The sequence below is a fragment of the Muntiacus reevesi genome, chromosome 6 (assembly GCF_963930625.1).
Source record: "Muntiacus reevesi chromosome 6, mMunRee1.1, whole genome shotgun sequence".
NCBI classification, from domain to species: Eukaryota; Metazoa; Chordata; class Mammalia; order Artiodactyla; family Cervidae; genus Muntiacus; species Muntiacus reevesi.
Genome location: NC_089254.1, coordinates 98,063,884 through 98,077,768, shown reverse-complemented (window position 1 = coordinate 98,077,768; position 13,885 = coordinate 98,063,884). Strand labels below are relative to the sequence as shown.

Sequence of the window (13,885 nt, the reverse complement as noted above, 5' to 3'; positions counted from 1 at the left end):
CTTTGTAAATGAGTGAAATGGTACAGAGTAAAGACTGAAGTCTTCCTTCAGCCTTCCAAAGGTAAACATGGGACTCCGGTCATATTTGTTTTACATATTTTTCAACAGATAGGAACATGTGGTACGCATAATTTAACCTACTTCTTTTACCTAATGGTGTGTCTTGGTGATTTTTTTCCATGTTAGTACATATGTGTATGTCTACCTGGATTTTAAAAACAACTGTGTAGTATTTGATTAGATTAATTTTTCCTTGAACATCTGAGTATACATGTATATTACCATGGATAGATTCCTGGAAATGGAATACTAGGTCAGGCAATGTGTGAGATATACACACACACACACACACACACACACACACACACGTGTGTGTGTATGTATATATATGTTTTAAAAAAAATCAGCATTATTAGATATAGCTAATACAAAATAAAATGCACCCTTTGTGTTTTGGTGAATATATTTGCGCATATAACTATCACTGTAATCTGGATGTGAAACAGTTCTCTCATTCCAAAAATTGCTCTTATGCCCCCATTCAGTTGATCCTCACCACCCAGTTTCCTGACCCAAGGCAATCCCTGATCTACTTTTTGTTGATGGAGACTAGATTTGCCTTTTCCAGAATTTTAAATAAATGTAATCATGTATTCTATTGCATTGATTAACTACAATTTGTTTATACATACATACATTAATGAACATTTGGGTTATTTCCAGTTTGGGTCTTTTATGAATAAAACCTCTATGTCAGTTTTCATGTGGGTATATGTCTTCATCTCTTGGGTAAAGACTTCAAAGTGAAATATCTGATCAGACGATAAACATGTATTTAACATTACAAGTTACTGCCAAACTGTCTTCCAAAGTGGATCCATTTCGCTTTCCCACCAGCAGTATAGTCGAGTTTTGGTTGCTCTGCATCATTGTCATCACTTGGTATTGTCAGTCCTGTAAATTTTAGCCATCCTAGTAAATGAGTACTAATATTCATTATGACTTTCATTTGTATTTCCCTGATAAGTAATGATGTTTAACATTTATTTTCATGTGCCTTTTGGCTGTTTGCATATCTTCTGTGAAGTATCTGTTTAAATCTTTTGCCTATTTTGCAGGCAGATAACAACTTTGTTAAGATATTAAGTATATTTCACATAGTATACAATTTATTTAATGGTTTTTAACATAGATTTGTACAACCATCATCACAGTCATCAATATTAGAACATTTTCATCACCCACAAAGAAACCCATTAGCAGTCACTGCCCCTTCTCCCCTCCCCCAGGCTCCTGGTAACTACATCTATACATTATGTCTCTGTGGGTTTGCCTGGATAGTTCATATAAATGGAATCATGCAGTGTATGGTCTTTTGTGACTGTTTTGCCCTTTTTTTATTGTGCTGTTTGATCTCTTTATTGATTTGTAATAGTTTTTAATATTCTTTATTCACATCTTTGTCAGGTGTTAAATTAGCCAGACTTCATTGTTATTACTTTGAAAGATGAATTAAGAATGTACAAAAGACAGTAAGAAATGTCTTCCTCACACCCCTTTTTCCCAGCACCAAGATTCTGTCCAGAAACAGTCCTTATTACTAGTTCCTTGAATATCCTTCTGTAAAGATTTTATTCAAGCAGAAGTGTATACCTAGTCTCTTTTTGCACAAGGTCACTATGCACACTATTTTGTACCTTTTTTCAAATAATACAGATGTTTGATTTTTTTGGATTATATTTTCATTTCAAAATTCAAAGCAAATCTTTCCTCATACCTTTCTGCCCAGGCACCTGGTCTTCCCCCTCCCATTCCCACATGTGTATTTAGTGAGAATATATCTAATGCTGTCTTTTCTATTTTTTCACCCAAATAGAGGCATTCCACACCTGTGTCTCTTTCTACCTAGTACTATAGATCCCGCAGGTGTCAGAGTGTGGAGATTGCCACTGCACTTCTTTGCTGTCTCCCTTTCCGCTCACAACATTCCTCCATCAGGATGTACCAGAACCTCTGCAGGTAGAGGGGGGTGTGAGCAGTGTTCCAGGTGAGCTGCTGGCATTGGCCAAGGCACAGCAGGCAGGACGTGCTAGGAGGACAGACCCAGGGAGCACAGTGAAGGTGGTGGAAGCAGTTGGCTGGCAACCACAGACCTAGGCCATGTGTATAATACATGCCAGGAGTGGGGTGTGTTGAGAAGGGGCAAGCATGTTGGTAGCCACAAAGATCAAGGCAGACTGGAACCATGCTGCTGACCCACCTGTGGTAGGGCCTGTTTGGGTTGGGATGGTTCTAGTAGAGATGAACCTGCCTCCATTTCTGGTGTGGTCGCTCCCCATCCAGATGTCACATATATGGCAATAATGCATGGACAGACTGCCCCCTGCAGGGATGGAAGCTTTGACCATCTCATGATCAGCTGCTTTACTCTCATGAGATGTAATTCATGCATAATGTAACCTACCAATACACAGTTTAAAAAAATAAGTTTGATGTGTTTAATGTCCTGTTAAAAGGGAGACATAAAAGGGAAGTGTGTATAATAAAATTCAGTATCTAAATGCTCAGGTATGACTTCATTAAAAAAGGTTCCCTCACAGATTTCTAAAATGTTGCCAGGTCAGCAGGCAGCATCACACCCATTGGGAACCACAAGGCTGGGCCATGCTCTGTGCTGCCAGTGTGCTTACTTCTTTATATTTTTATTTCAGATAAGTGCAGTAAAGTTCATTTCCACTTGCCATATCGATGGCAAGTCTTAGATGGAGGCAGGTGGAAGGATTTGCACAAAATGGAGCTTATTGAAGAGGCATATAGCAATCCTGCAAGAGACGGGTATGAAATATGTCACCTATGTCTGTTTGTGCCTGGGCTTTTGTGTGCAGTATAAGAAGTTCAGACACAGTGGGGTTTAGTTTTGATGGGCTTCAGACACAGACACACACACATACATGGAGTAAGCAGGCTACCTGGTGTACAAGCAGAGGCTCTGGGCTGGAAATTGAGGGCTGATAGTCATGCTGGTGGTTGATACCTCTGTTCCCTCATCTTCCTCTTTTTTCAGGGAGGAGCTATGGGGAGAGGAGTGAGGGAGGGGTACCAAGTAAGTTCTGAATTATTTGATGCTGGGATTGATCATGTAAAGACATCTCATTGATTAGTCCAGAAAAGCAAGAAGTAGTCATTTGTGAAATTTTAGCCTTTGCCTGTAAAGTCATGCAGCTGAACTGCTGTTTATCATTCAGTCTTTTTTATTTTTCTATGTATGTCCTAGAATTTTCACTTAGAGTAAATGGGAAAGTGTTGAGTAACTTTATTTTCAGATGCTTACCATATCTTGGATTCCTTGGAACATATGTTGCCAAGAAGAGAATTTGAGCCCGTTTTTTGAATGGGTAAAATAAATTTGTGCTTAGGGTGCAGTTATGTGCAACTTGATGCTGGTAAAGTATGTGAAACAAATTATCCCCTTTTTGGAAGATTAAGTGGCTCATGTAGCCAGCCCTTATCTAAGTCTCCTCCTTCTCTTCCTCTCCTTTTCTGAGGCTTTTTAATTTAAAATGGATACTTGGTGATATGCACAGACACTAAGCATATAGGTCAGTGAATTTTGAGGAAGGCATAACTCGTGCAGCCAGTGCCCTGATCCAGCTGTAGACCACTTTCATCACCCAGAAGCCCCCCTTCCAGCCCTCTTCCAGTCAGTGTTCACACCACAAACCACTGCTGTTCCAACGTCTGCCAGCACAGATAGTCTGGCCTGTCCTTGAACCTGGTCTGAAGGGAGCTGCTCTGGACTGTTCCCATGTGTTTATGTGTTCACATGTACTCCGGCTTCTGTGGGATAGGTGTTGGGAGTCAGCCTGCTGGGAGCCAGGCTGGTCCCTCCTCAGCTCTGTTGGGGGGTGTCAGGTTGTTTTCCACAGTGACTGTGCTGCTTCCCACCCCCATTAGCGGTCTGTAACAACGTGGCTCTCACATTTGGTGCAGTCTGATATCTGCGCTTTTCTAGTCTTCAGTATAAAATGAGGTCTCTGTTTGCATATCCTTGAGTCCTTGTGAGGAAAGGTGTCTCCTCTCATGTTCAGTGCCCACTTGTGCTTTATCTGCTGTGAAATGTCTGTGTTTGTAGTTGGCCTGTTTTGTTGAGGGGAAAGGTTGTGCTTTTCCTTAGTTTTGAAATTCTTCAAGTGTCTGGGTATTAAGTATATGTTGAAAATAAATGAACTCCTCCTATCAGCTTATGGTATCTGTTAATGAAGAAAAGTATTTTTCCATCCTCCTCTTTGTGGTTTTATACTGTTTTTTTCTTTTCCTTTTTTTTTGGAGGGTTTCTACTTTTTGTGTCATAAGAAATTCTTCCTTATCCTGAGACCATCAAAAAATTGTCCTGAATTTTCTTTAAAAATTCTTAACATTTTAAGGACTGTGTTAACCTCTCCTTGCCTGTGATGGAGTATGTGTCCAGTTTCATTCTTATGCAGATGAATTTCCAAAGACCACTTTAAAAAATATATTCAATTAAAAATTTAGAGTTTGGGATTGCCGTGTACACACTGCTATATTTCAAATAGATAACAAGGACCTACTGTAGAGCAGAGGGAACTCTGCTCAGTATTCTGCAATAATCTAAATGGGAGAAGAATTTGACAAACAATAGATAAATGTGTGTGTGTGTGTATATATGTATGTATAACTGAATCACATTGCTCTGCACCTGAAACTAAGATGACATCGTTAACCAACGACACTCCAAAATGAAAAATTTTAAAACAAGTAAAGCATTAAAAAATAAATAAAAGGTTAAGATTAAAAACATAAAAAATTCAAAAAGTCAACCTCAATGAGGCAGGGACTTCCCTGGCAGTCCAAAGGTTAGGACTTCACCTTCCAGTGCAAGAAGTACAAGTTCGATCTGGTCAGGGAACTAAGATCCCACATGCCTTGTGGCCAGAAAACCAAAACATAAAACAGAAGCAATATTGTAACAAATTTAATAAAGACTTTAAAAACAGTCCATGTGGAAAAAAACACCAAAATAACCAAACTGAGAAAAGTGAGCCAAAATATATTTGGGACATATATATATATATATATATATATATAGTGAGAGAGAGAGAGAGAAATATTTCAGGTGATTTTTTAAAAATACATTTGTAATTCAACTCTGTATCTTATGGTCAAAAGAACAACACCCCCTGCCAAATGTTAAACTCTACGCAGCAAAAGAAAAAATTGTAATGAAACAGACATAAAATTTGCCTACCATCTTAACCATTTTTAAGTGTAAGGTTCAGTGGCATTAAATACATTCGTGTTGTTCAGCTGTCTTACATTGTTCATTTCCAGAAGTCAGTCGATTTTTAAACCCACCCAAACTGAGTCAGATTTGACAAAATGTTAATACATTTTATAGGTTAATTTCAGACTTAGATGCCAAGTACTACTTTTGTAAGTAGGCCATCTTTTTTGCACCTGTTTTTAATGCTGTCTGTGTCAGGTATTGAGTTAGCAAATGCACGCCCCTTCTTTTTCTGGCCCCTTCTGCTTCATTGGTCTGTGTGTCTCTTATCTGTATCACGCTGTCTCGTGTAGAAGAGCCTTACAGTAAGTTTAGGCATGTGGTAAGGCAGTTTCCCACCTTGTTTTCCTTCAGATTGTCTTGCCTCTTGGTCTTTTTCTCCTTTTCAGAAATTTAAAAATCTGCCTGTTGGTTTTCACAGAAATTTCTGTTGTGATTTTTTTTAACTTGCAATTACATTGTCTATTACCAGTTTGGGGAGAACTGACATCATAATATAGCAACTCATTTAAATGTTCTTTAATACCTTTTTTTTCCTTGTGATAAGAATTTTTTAGGATTCATTCTGTTAGCAACATGCAAATATTGCTATACAGCATCATTAACTATAGTTAATCATACTGTGCCTTGCATCCCTAGTTAAGTTTTTTTATTTTCTCCCTGCTGATGTGTAGAAAGGCAGTTGACTTTTCTACCTTAACTCCTGCAACTTTACTGAAATATCTTAACTATTGATAATTTATTAGAATTATCTATATAATTCTCAATATACTTGATACATGTTTAGAAATTAGTTTCTGTGAATAGCACTCTTAAGTTTTTCCTTTTTAATTCTTAAAAATTTTATTTCTTTTGATCGCCTTATTATACCTTATTATATCCTGTACCAGGCTGAACAGAAGTGATAATAACTTTTTTCCTAATTTTAAAAGGAGTATTTTAAAATTGTTTTCCCTTAAGCATATGTGAATGTTTGCAACCTTTAACATCGCTGATCAATTCTGATTTATGCCTAATATGCCAGGCATATTGTGTATGGAAATTAAATTTTATTGAGTGCTATTTCTGCATTAAGAGCCTATGTTTTGTTCTGTTTTGCTTGTTAATGCAGTGATTTACATTAATTTTCTAATGTTAAGTCCATTTCACTCCCAGGCCTAAGTCATGCCTGTGCATATGTAGACACACATGTACACACACACACACACACAATGGTGAATTTGGATTGCCACTATTTGGTTTAAGATTTTTGATTTATGTTTGAATAAGATTGGTCTATAATTGTTTCATGTTGTCTTTGCCTGTTTTTTAAAATTGAAGTATAGTTGATGTACAATATTATATGTTACAGATGTATAATGATGCCTGGTTTTTATCTTATGAAATTACTGGCCTCATAAAAATGAGATTGGGATGGATATTTTTTCTATTCTCAAAAGGCCATGTGAAATTAGAGTTATTTTTTCCTGAATGATTATGCATCTAAAAGTTTCTAGTCTTGATGTTTAATTCTTGGGAAGATTTTAAACTATTATAACCCAATTTCTTATAATTATTATCAAATCAGTCACGTTTTCAGTTTTTCCTTGAGTCAGTTGGTAAATTGATATTTTTTTCTAGGAGTTTGGTCATTTTGTTTATTTTAAAACTTACTGTCATAAAGTTACTTGTAATATCCCTGTTAGTGTCTATGCCATCTTTAATTTTGTCTCTGTTTATACTTTTAATCTTTTCTTCCCTCCCTTTTTTCTTCATCAGTCTTGCAGAGATTTATTACTCATATTTTTCTTTTTTGGCGGAACAGACTTTTGTCCGTTTTTGACCCCATAGATTAGAGGACCTATGGTTTATTTCTAAGTATATTTTAAAATTAATTTTAAAATTTAAATTCAAATGAATTGCATTGTGGTCAGGCTGTATAGGAACAGATTCTTTGAATTTTGTTGTGGAAGTGAAAGTTGCTCAGTTGCTTCCGACTCTTTGTGACCACATAGAATTATACTGGAGTGGGTAGCCTTTCCCTTCTTCAGGGGATCTTTCCAACTCACAGATTGAACCCAGGTCTCCTGCATTGCTGGCGGATTCTTTACCAGCTGAGCCACAAGGGAAACCGAAGAATACTGGAGTAAGTAGCCTATCCCTTCTCCAGGGGATCTTCCCGACCCAGGAATTGAATCCGGGTCTTCTGCACTGCAGGGGGATTCTTTACCAACTGAGCTATCAGGGAGGCTAGTGCATCATTAATTTTGGTAAAAGTTCTGTGTATACAAAGTGTTTTGTATGTGGTGTTAGATGAAGGGTGTTAATTGTGTGGCTCTAATCTTTTGTATCTTTATTGATGTCTTTGTCTGCTTCTTGTATCAGTTAGCCAGAAAGGTGTGTTAACAATTGACTATGAATTTGTTGGTTTCTCCTTGTAATCCCATCAATTTTTATTTTATATTTTAAAAATTATTATGAAGTATATAGAAGTTAAAAATTCTATCTTCCCAGTAAATTGAACCTGATAGTAATATAAAATGAGTGCTTTTTATTAGTATTTCTAGTAATGCTTTTTTTGCCTTACATCTTGTTTCATTTGATATTAATTTAACTATGCCTGCTTTCTTTTAGCCACGCTTCACTATTTTACTTTCCAGCTCTTTTGTTTCTATTTTAGATATAGTTCCTGTAAATATCACAAAACTGGATATTTTTTCAATTTGACAATCTTTGTCTTTTAATCTTTTTTTCTATAGTGGTTTATTCATTTGTTGGGATTGTCTGTTTACACATTGTGATTACATTTGAATTTATTTCTATTGTCTGTTTTTGCTATTTGACCTGCTTTTTCTGTTTTTCTTTTCTCTTTTTGGTCTTCTCTTAGATGTTTCCTCATTTGATTTTTCCCCCCTTATCTATTAATTTGAAAGTTACATAGTGACTTTCTGTTCTTTTAGTGGTTACTCTGGAATACAGACCCTTTAACTTAATAAACTTTAGCTTAACAACTTAAGCTAATCAATACATTCTATCATTCTCTTGAACAGTAAGAGAGTCTTGAACACTTGAATTCTGACTAGTTCCATTCAAACTCATTTACCACAGTGTGAATTTGGGCACATTACTTAGTCTTCATGTGCCCCAGTTTTTCCTTATGTCAAGTATATAAAAATAATAGTTCTATATTAAAGGATTAATTATTTTGAGAATTAAAAGAATTAATGTGTAAAATGCTCAGAATAGTGCCAGGCATATAAAATGTGCTGTATAAAATTGCATACATTTCCTTGTGGATCATTTTCTTTTAAATTCATCTTTTAGAAGTTGGTTTAGTGAGAGTCTAGTGACAGATGTGTTTTTGGTTTGTCTGAAAGTGTTTATTTCATCTTCATTCTTGAAAAATAGGTTTATTGGGTGTTTTCTCTCAATTCTTCAAGGATTATTCCATTGTTTTCTGGCTTCCATTGCTTCTATTTAGAAGTTAGTTATCAGTATAAATACATTGTTTGGCTTGGGGCTGGGGTGCTGCCATAACAGATGACCACAAACTTGGTGTCTTAGGAGCAAGAATTTATTCTTATGTTTCTGGAGGCTAGAATTCCAAAGTCAAGGTGTCAGCAGGGCTATGCGCTGTCTGTAGATGCCAGGGGAAGATCCTTCTTGCCTCTTCCTAGCTCCTGGTGTTTGGTGGCAATCCTTCATGTTCCTTGGCGTTCCTTGGTTTATAGCTGCGTTATTCTAATCTCTTTATTTGTTGTCTCATGGCTTTCTCTTATGTGTTTTTGTGTCTAAATTTGTCTTTTTATGAGGACACCAAGTCATTGGATTAGGGCTCACCCTAATTGAGTATGACCTCATCTTAATTATATCTGAGAAGACCTTATTTCCTAGTGAGATCACATTTCAGCTGCCACGAGTGAGGATACAGTCCAACACATTACAGTAGGTAATCTGTTTTTTTCTCTCTGACTAAACATATAGTCAGCCTCTGGTGCTATAGTTTCACTAAGATCTGTCTATGTGTGGATTTATTTTTATTTAGTCTATAATTCATTCTTCTTGAGTGGGAGGTTTTATGTTTAATCAGTTCTGAAAATTCCTCAAAAATATTGCTTTTCTGAACTTCTAATTAGACATATATTAGGATCTTCTTACTCTATTTTTTATGTCTTTTGACTTCTCTATATGCAGGGGAATTTCTTCACTTGATTTCCTAGTTCATCAGTTCAGCCTTGTCTGAGATGCAGTGTGTCCTGTCTACTGTGATTTTAAAATTGTAATTATTTACTTCTAAAGATTCTGTTTTTTTCTTCAAATTTTATCTGCTTAATTCTTATAGTTTCTTAATCTGTACTCATATTTTTGATACTCAATATTAACTTTAAAAAACACTTTATTCATATTGTATATTTATATCCAACAACTCTTTTTTTTTTACATTTAAAAATTTTTTATTTGTGTTAAAAAATGTTTGTACACCAGTATTTAAAATCATTGTAACAAAAAGGAAATGGCACTCCAAACTGCACTTCAAAGACCAGAGGACATCTTGGACTAGCTTGCTTTTTACTCTAGAGTTCACTGTCATCCCCCACAGCTTCTTCCTTCACCAACAGTTTTTTTCCCCCTCCCAGTCAGTCAGACAGGCAGATGAGAGAGTCAGGCCTTGGCCTACACATTGTTAGAGTAGTTCTCCTTTCTCTTATGTGAAAAAGGTTGGCAGTCATTTAATTGATCCAACCTCTTACATCTTACAAAGCTAAACATCTAAAAGTAAAATAAGAAGGCAGTGCTTATGGAATGTACAGTGCATACTGGCAGCGCATGCTTCATTAGGATTCGCCTGCTTGCTTCTCCTGTTCAATAGTTTCTTTTGAAGGCAGTGGATTTTTCTTTCCGTTTCTGTTTTCTTCAGTTTCGATTTATCGAACTTTTCAATCTCAGTCATATCGGGTTTGTCAGACATAGTTACAGAGGGAGCAGAGAGAGCTGCAAAGGAGAGGAATCCGGTCTGCGATGGCCAATGAGTGCTCCAACAACTCTTAATATTTGTTGTTTTTAGCAGACTGTTTTTGCTGGATTTTGCTTATGGTGTCTTGTTTCTGGTTTATTTGATTATAAGCTCGTGTTTGCTGAAACTTTATCTGTAGAAATTTTTAAAAGTTTAAACCTTTTATTATGTATTGGGGTGTAGCTGACTAACAATATTATTGTAGTTTCAGGTGAACAGCAAAGGGACTCAGCCACACACACATACACACACACACACACACACACGTATGCATTCTCCCCCAAACCCACCTCCCATCCAATGGCACATAACATTGAGAAGAGTTCCATGTGCTATGCAGTAGGTCCTTGTTGGTTATCCATTTTAAACATAGCGATGTCCATGACCTTTCCAAAGTCCCTAACTGTCCCTTTCCTCCAGAAACCATAAATTCAGTTTCTAAGTCTGTGAGTCTTTTCTGTTTTTTAAGTTCATTTGTGTCATTTCTTTTAAGATACCACATATAAGGGATGTCATACGATGTTTCTCCTTCTCTCTGACTGACTTCACTCAGTATGATGCTCTGGGTTCATCCACCCAGAATAATGCCATATTACAAATGGCATTATTTCTTTTTAATGGCTGAGTAATATTCATATATATCTCTCTATATATGCACCATATCTTCTTTATCCATTCCTCTGTCGATGGACATTCAGGTTGCTTCCATGTCTTGGCTATTATAAACAGTGATGCAATGAATATTGGGGTTCATGTATCCTTTTGGATTATTTTTTTCTCCAGATATATGCTCAGGAGTGGGATTGAAGGATCGTATAGTAGCTCTATTTTTAGTTTTTTAAGGAACCTCCATACTGTTCTCCATAGTGGCTATACCAATCTAAAGTCCCACCAGCAGTGTAGGAGAGTTCCCTTCTTTTTATACCCTCTTCAGCATGATAGAAATTCTTTTGAGGCCTGAGTTGAAGGTAAATTCCTTCCAGAGAGGATTTGTGTTTGCTTCTATGGGAACTGCCACTGTGGGTCTCTAAATTTAATTCTCACAAAAGAAGTGTGAATCAAATTAACTTCCTTGAGGCGTGAGCAGTTTGTGAGTTCTCAGTGGAAGTTTTCTTCCTTTCCTTCTAAAGCCAACTCTGACATAGGCAAATTTCCTAGCTGACTTCCTTTGCAAAGCAGATTCCTTTCCCAGCTCTCTTCACTAAGGATGTGAAGTCTCTTAGAATCATGATTTTATGCTGAAATGTCTCTTTGGAGATTTAACCCTTGACCATATTCAGATCCTACATTTGTTTCCTGTTTCCTCATTGCCACTAAAAATAGGGCTGTTTGTCATTACTCACTGACATTGCCTTTGGACTGGCTTTAGTTCTCATTCACCTCACTGGTTCCAGACTTTCCCTTTGTTCTTGGGGCAGTACAGCATTTGGAAAGTGAGTAGATCCTGGTGGCTCAGAGTGCAGGCTGTTCTGCCAAACTGCTTAACTTAAACCCCAGCTCTGCCATCTATTAGCTGTTTAACTTTGAACAGGTTTCTGAACCTCCCTGGGTTTCTATTTTCACATTTGTGAAAATGGGGATAAGTCACAGATTTGGTACAATGAAAACTTTAATCCCTTAAAATGTATAAAGTACTTAGTAGGGGGACTGGCCCAGCCCACATGCATTCAGTGTATATTAACTGTTTTTGGCTTCTAAGGATTTTTGTTTCTTGTCAGCTCAGTAATGCATTTTTTAAAAAGCTATTTTACCTAGCATTTTTGTGTAGTGAAAGGAATATCATGATAACAGGTTCCCGTAGTGTGTGTGTTTGCGTGCTTAGTTGCTCAGTTGTGTCTGACTCTCCCATGGATGGTAGCCTACCAGCCTCCTCTGTCCATGGCATTTCCCAGGCAATAATACTGGAGTGGGTTGCCATTTTCTCCTCCAGGGGCTCTTTTCCATAGTATTGTGATTTTATTATTTTCACATAGCAAAATGGATCTTGCAAGTCCCCTCCCACCCTGACACATTGTTTTAAACGTGCAGGTCCCATGTATGTTCACATCTTTCAGCTGAGTGACTTGGGGACCACAAGGGAGGCTGAGGGGCCCACGTTCATGTGGCTGGTGGACTTTCAGCTTACGTCTTGTGTTCTTTTGCAGGGTCACATGCACCGAGACATCCAGTAGCTTTCTCATTGGTTTTCTGAACTTTGACACCATGAAGTTTGGTGCCACCCGGGCTCGCCGTCTCTCCACGGCCTCCTCGGTCACCAAACCTCCGCACTTCATCCTCACCACCAACTGGGTTTGGTACTGGACTGATGAGTTCGGCTCTTGGCAGGAATATGGAAGACAAGTAAGTGTCATGGAAAGAGGGTGAGTGTTTCTTCCTGTGGGTCCATGATGGAGGAGCCTTTCCAAACATGGGCACAAAGACTGCTCCAGGGAGCCCTTGACAGAGCCAAAGATCCCCACATCCCCTTATGACTCACTTGCTTTGGGGGAATTATGGCAGAACTGGATAATTTAGAGTTCATTTGTATGAGGTCACATCTTGGAACAATTAGCTATCTGTTAGTTCATGAGGACTGAGTAACTGGTTGTTGTGATATCATAGTTTGTTAAATGGGGGTAGAAAAATGTCTCTCTTACTGTTGAGCAGGTAACTCCAGAGTGAGTGCCTGGGTGTGCAGGAGTGTTTGTATAGCTGTGGAATAAAGCTTAAGGCTTTTCAAAACTGGCTTTCTGCTTTATCTATAGTAGTCGCTTTACAAAAGGTTTATAAGTATATGAAATTAACTTGTTTCAGCTATTGATTTGGTATCTGGGTCAAGTAACTGCTGCTGTCAACTATTTGGAGATGTTCATAGATGAATCAAGTTTAGAGGGAGCTCCCCCCCGCCCCGGTTACCTGTAGAGATACATGTGTAGGGAGGTCACCATTTCTATAGTGACAGCTTCTCCCAAATGACAGTTGGGATATGTGGTCTAATAGACATTTGTATTTTTCTGGGTTGTGAGAGGCTATATTAAAGCTTTAGTTTCATGCTCTTGACTGCATTTGGAATGTCTCTCTCTCTGGGAACTCTGTAATGTGAGCTTCGTGGGAGCTTTTGCCACTGACGTGCCACCGGGCTGAGGACAGTGTTTGCACATAGCAGGTCCTCATGAGAAAGACGTTGGCCATTTGAAACACAGAGATATTGCCAGTCTATACCCGCTGGCCAGGTGGACGTGGGCACTCTCAGCAGATGACTTGTTCCCTCCTCCTTCCCTTTTCTTTCAGTGCCAGCCTTCCTGTTTCATTGCTCCATCCGTCTTCTGCCCCACCTGTCTCCCCCCGAGCATCCTGGGATTTCCTCCGTCTTCCCTGGGTTTGTTCAGGGAGGCTGTCTAGTGTGGCTCTGGGTTTGGTCAGGAGTGGGAGGGGAGAGGCCGAAACAATGGACAAAAGAGGCTGTGGTGCTCAGGCCCTCAGTGAAATAGCGTTTGCGAGGTCACTTGCACTTGAAGGGTTGTGTCATCTGTTCCAAGTAATTGAATACCCTCTCTTCCATTGCTCCCGTCACAGTTATCCAGGTTAGTTGGGCCCATGTGGGCTGTCTT

General features: G+C 38.1%; 1 protein-coding gene and 1 pseudogene across 1 annotated transcript in view; one reads left to right on the top strand and one right to left on the bottom strand.

The window, feature by feature from the left end:
- PARP12 (poly(ADP-ribose) polymerase family member 12) overlaps positions 1-13,885 on the top strand; it is a 42,002-nt gene that overhangs the window by 13,353 nt on the left and 14,764 nt on the right. Inside the window, exons 5-6 of the mRNA XM_065939193.1 lie at positions 2,712-2,835; positions 12,440-12,635. Of these exons, the coding sequence (XP_065795265.1) occupies positions 2,712-2,835; positions 12,440-12,635 (320 nt within the window). The remainder of the gene's footprint in view (positions 1-2,711; positions 2,836-12,439; positions 12,636-13,885) is intronic.
- On the bottom strand, positions 10,117-10,250 carry LOC136170975 (thymosin beta-4-like; annotated as a pseudogene).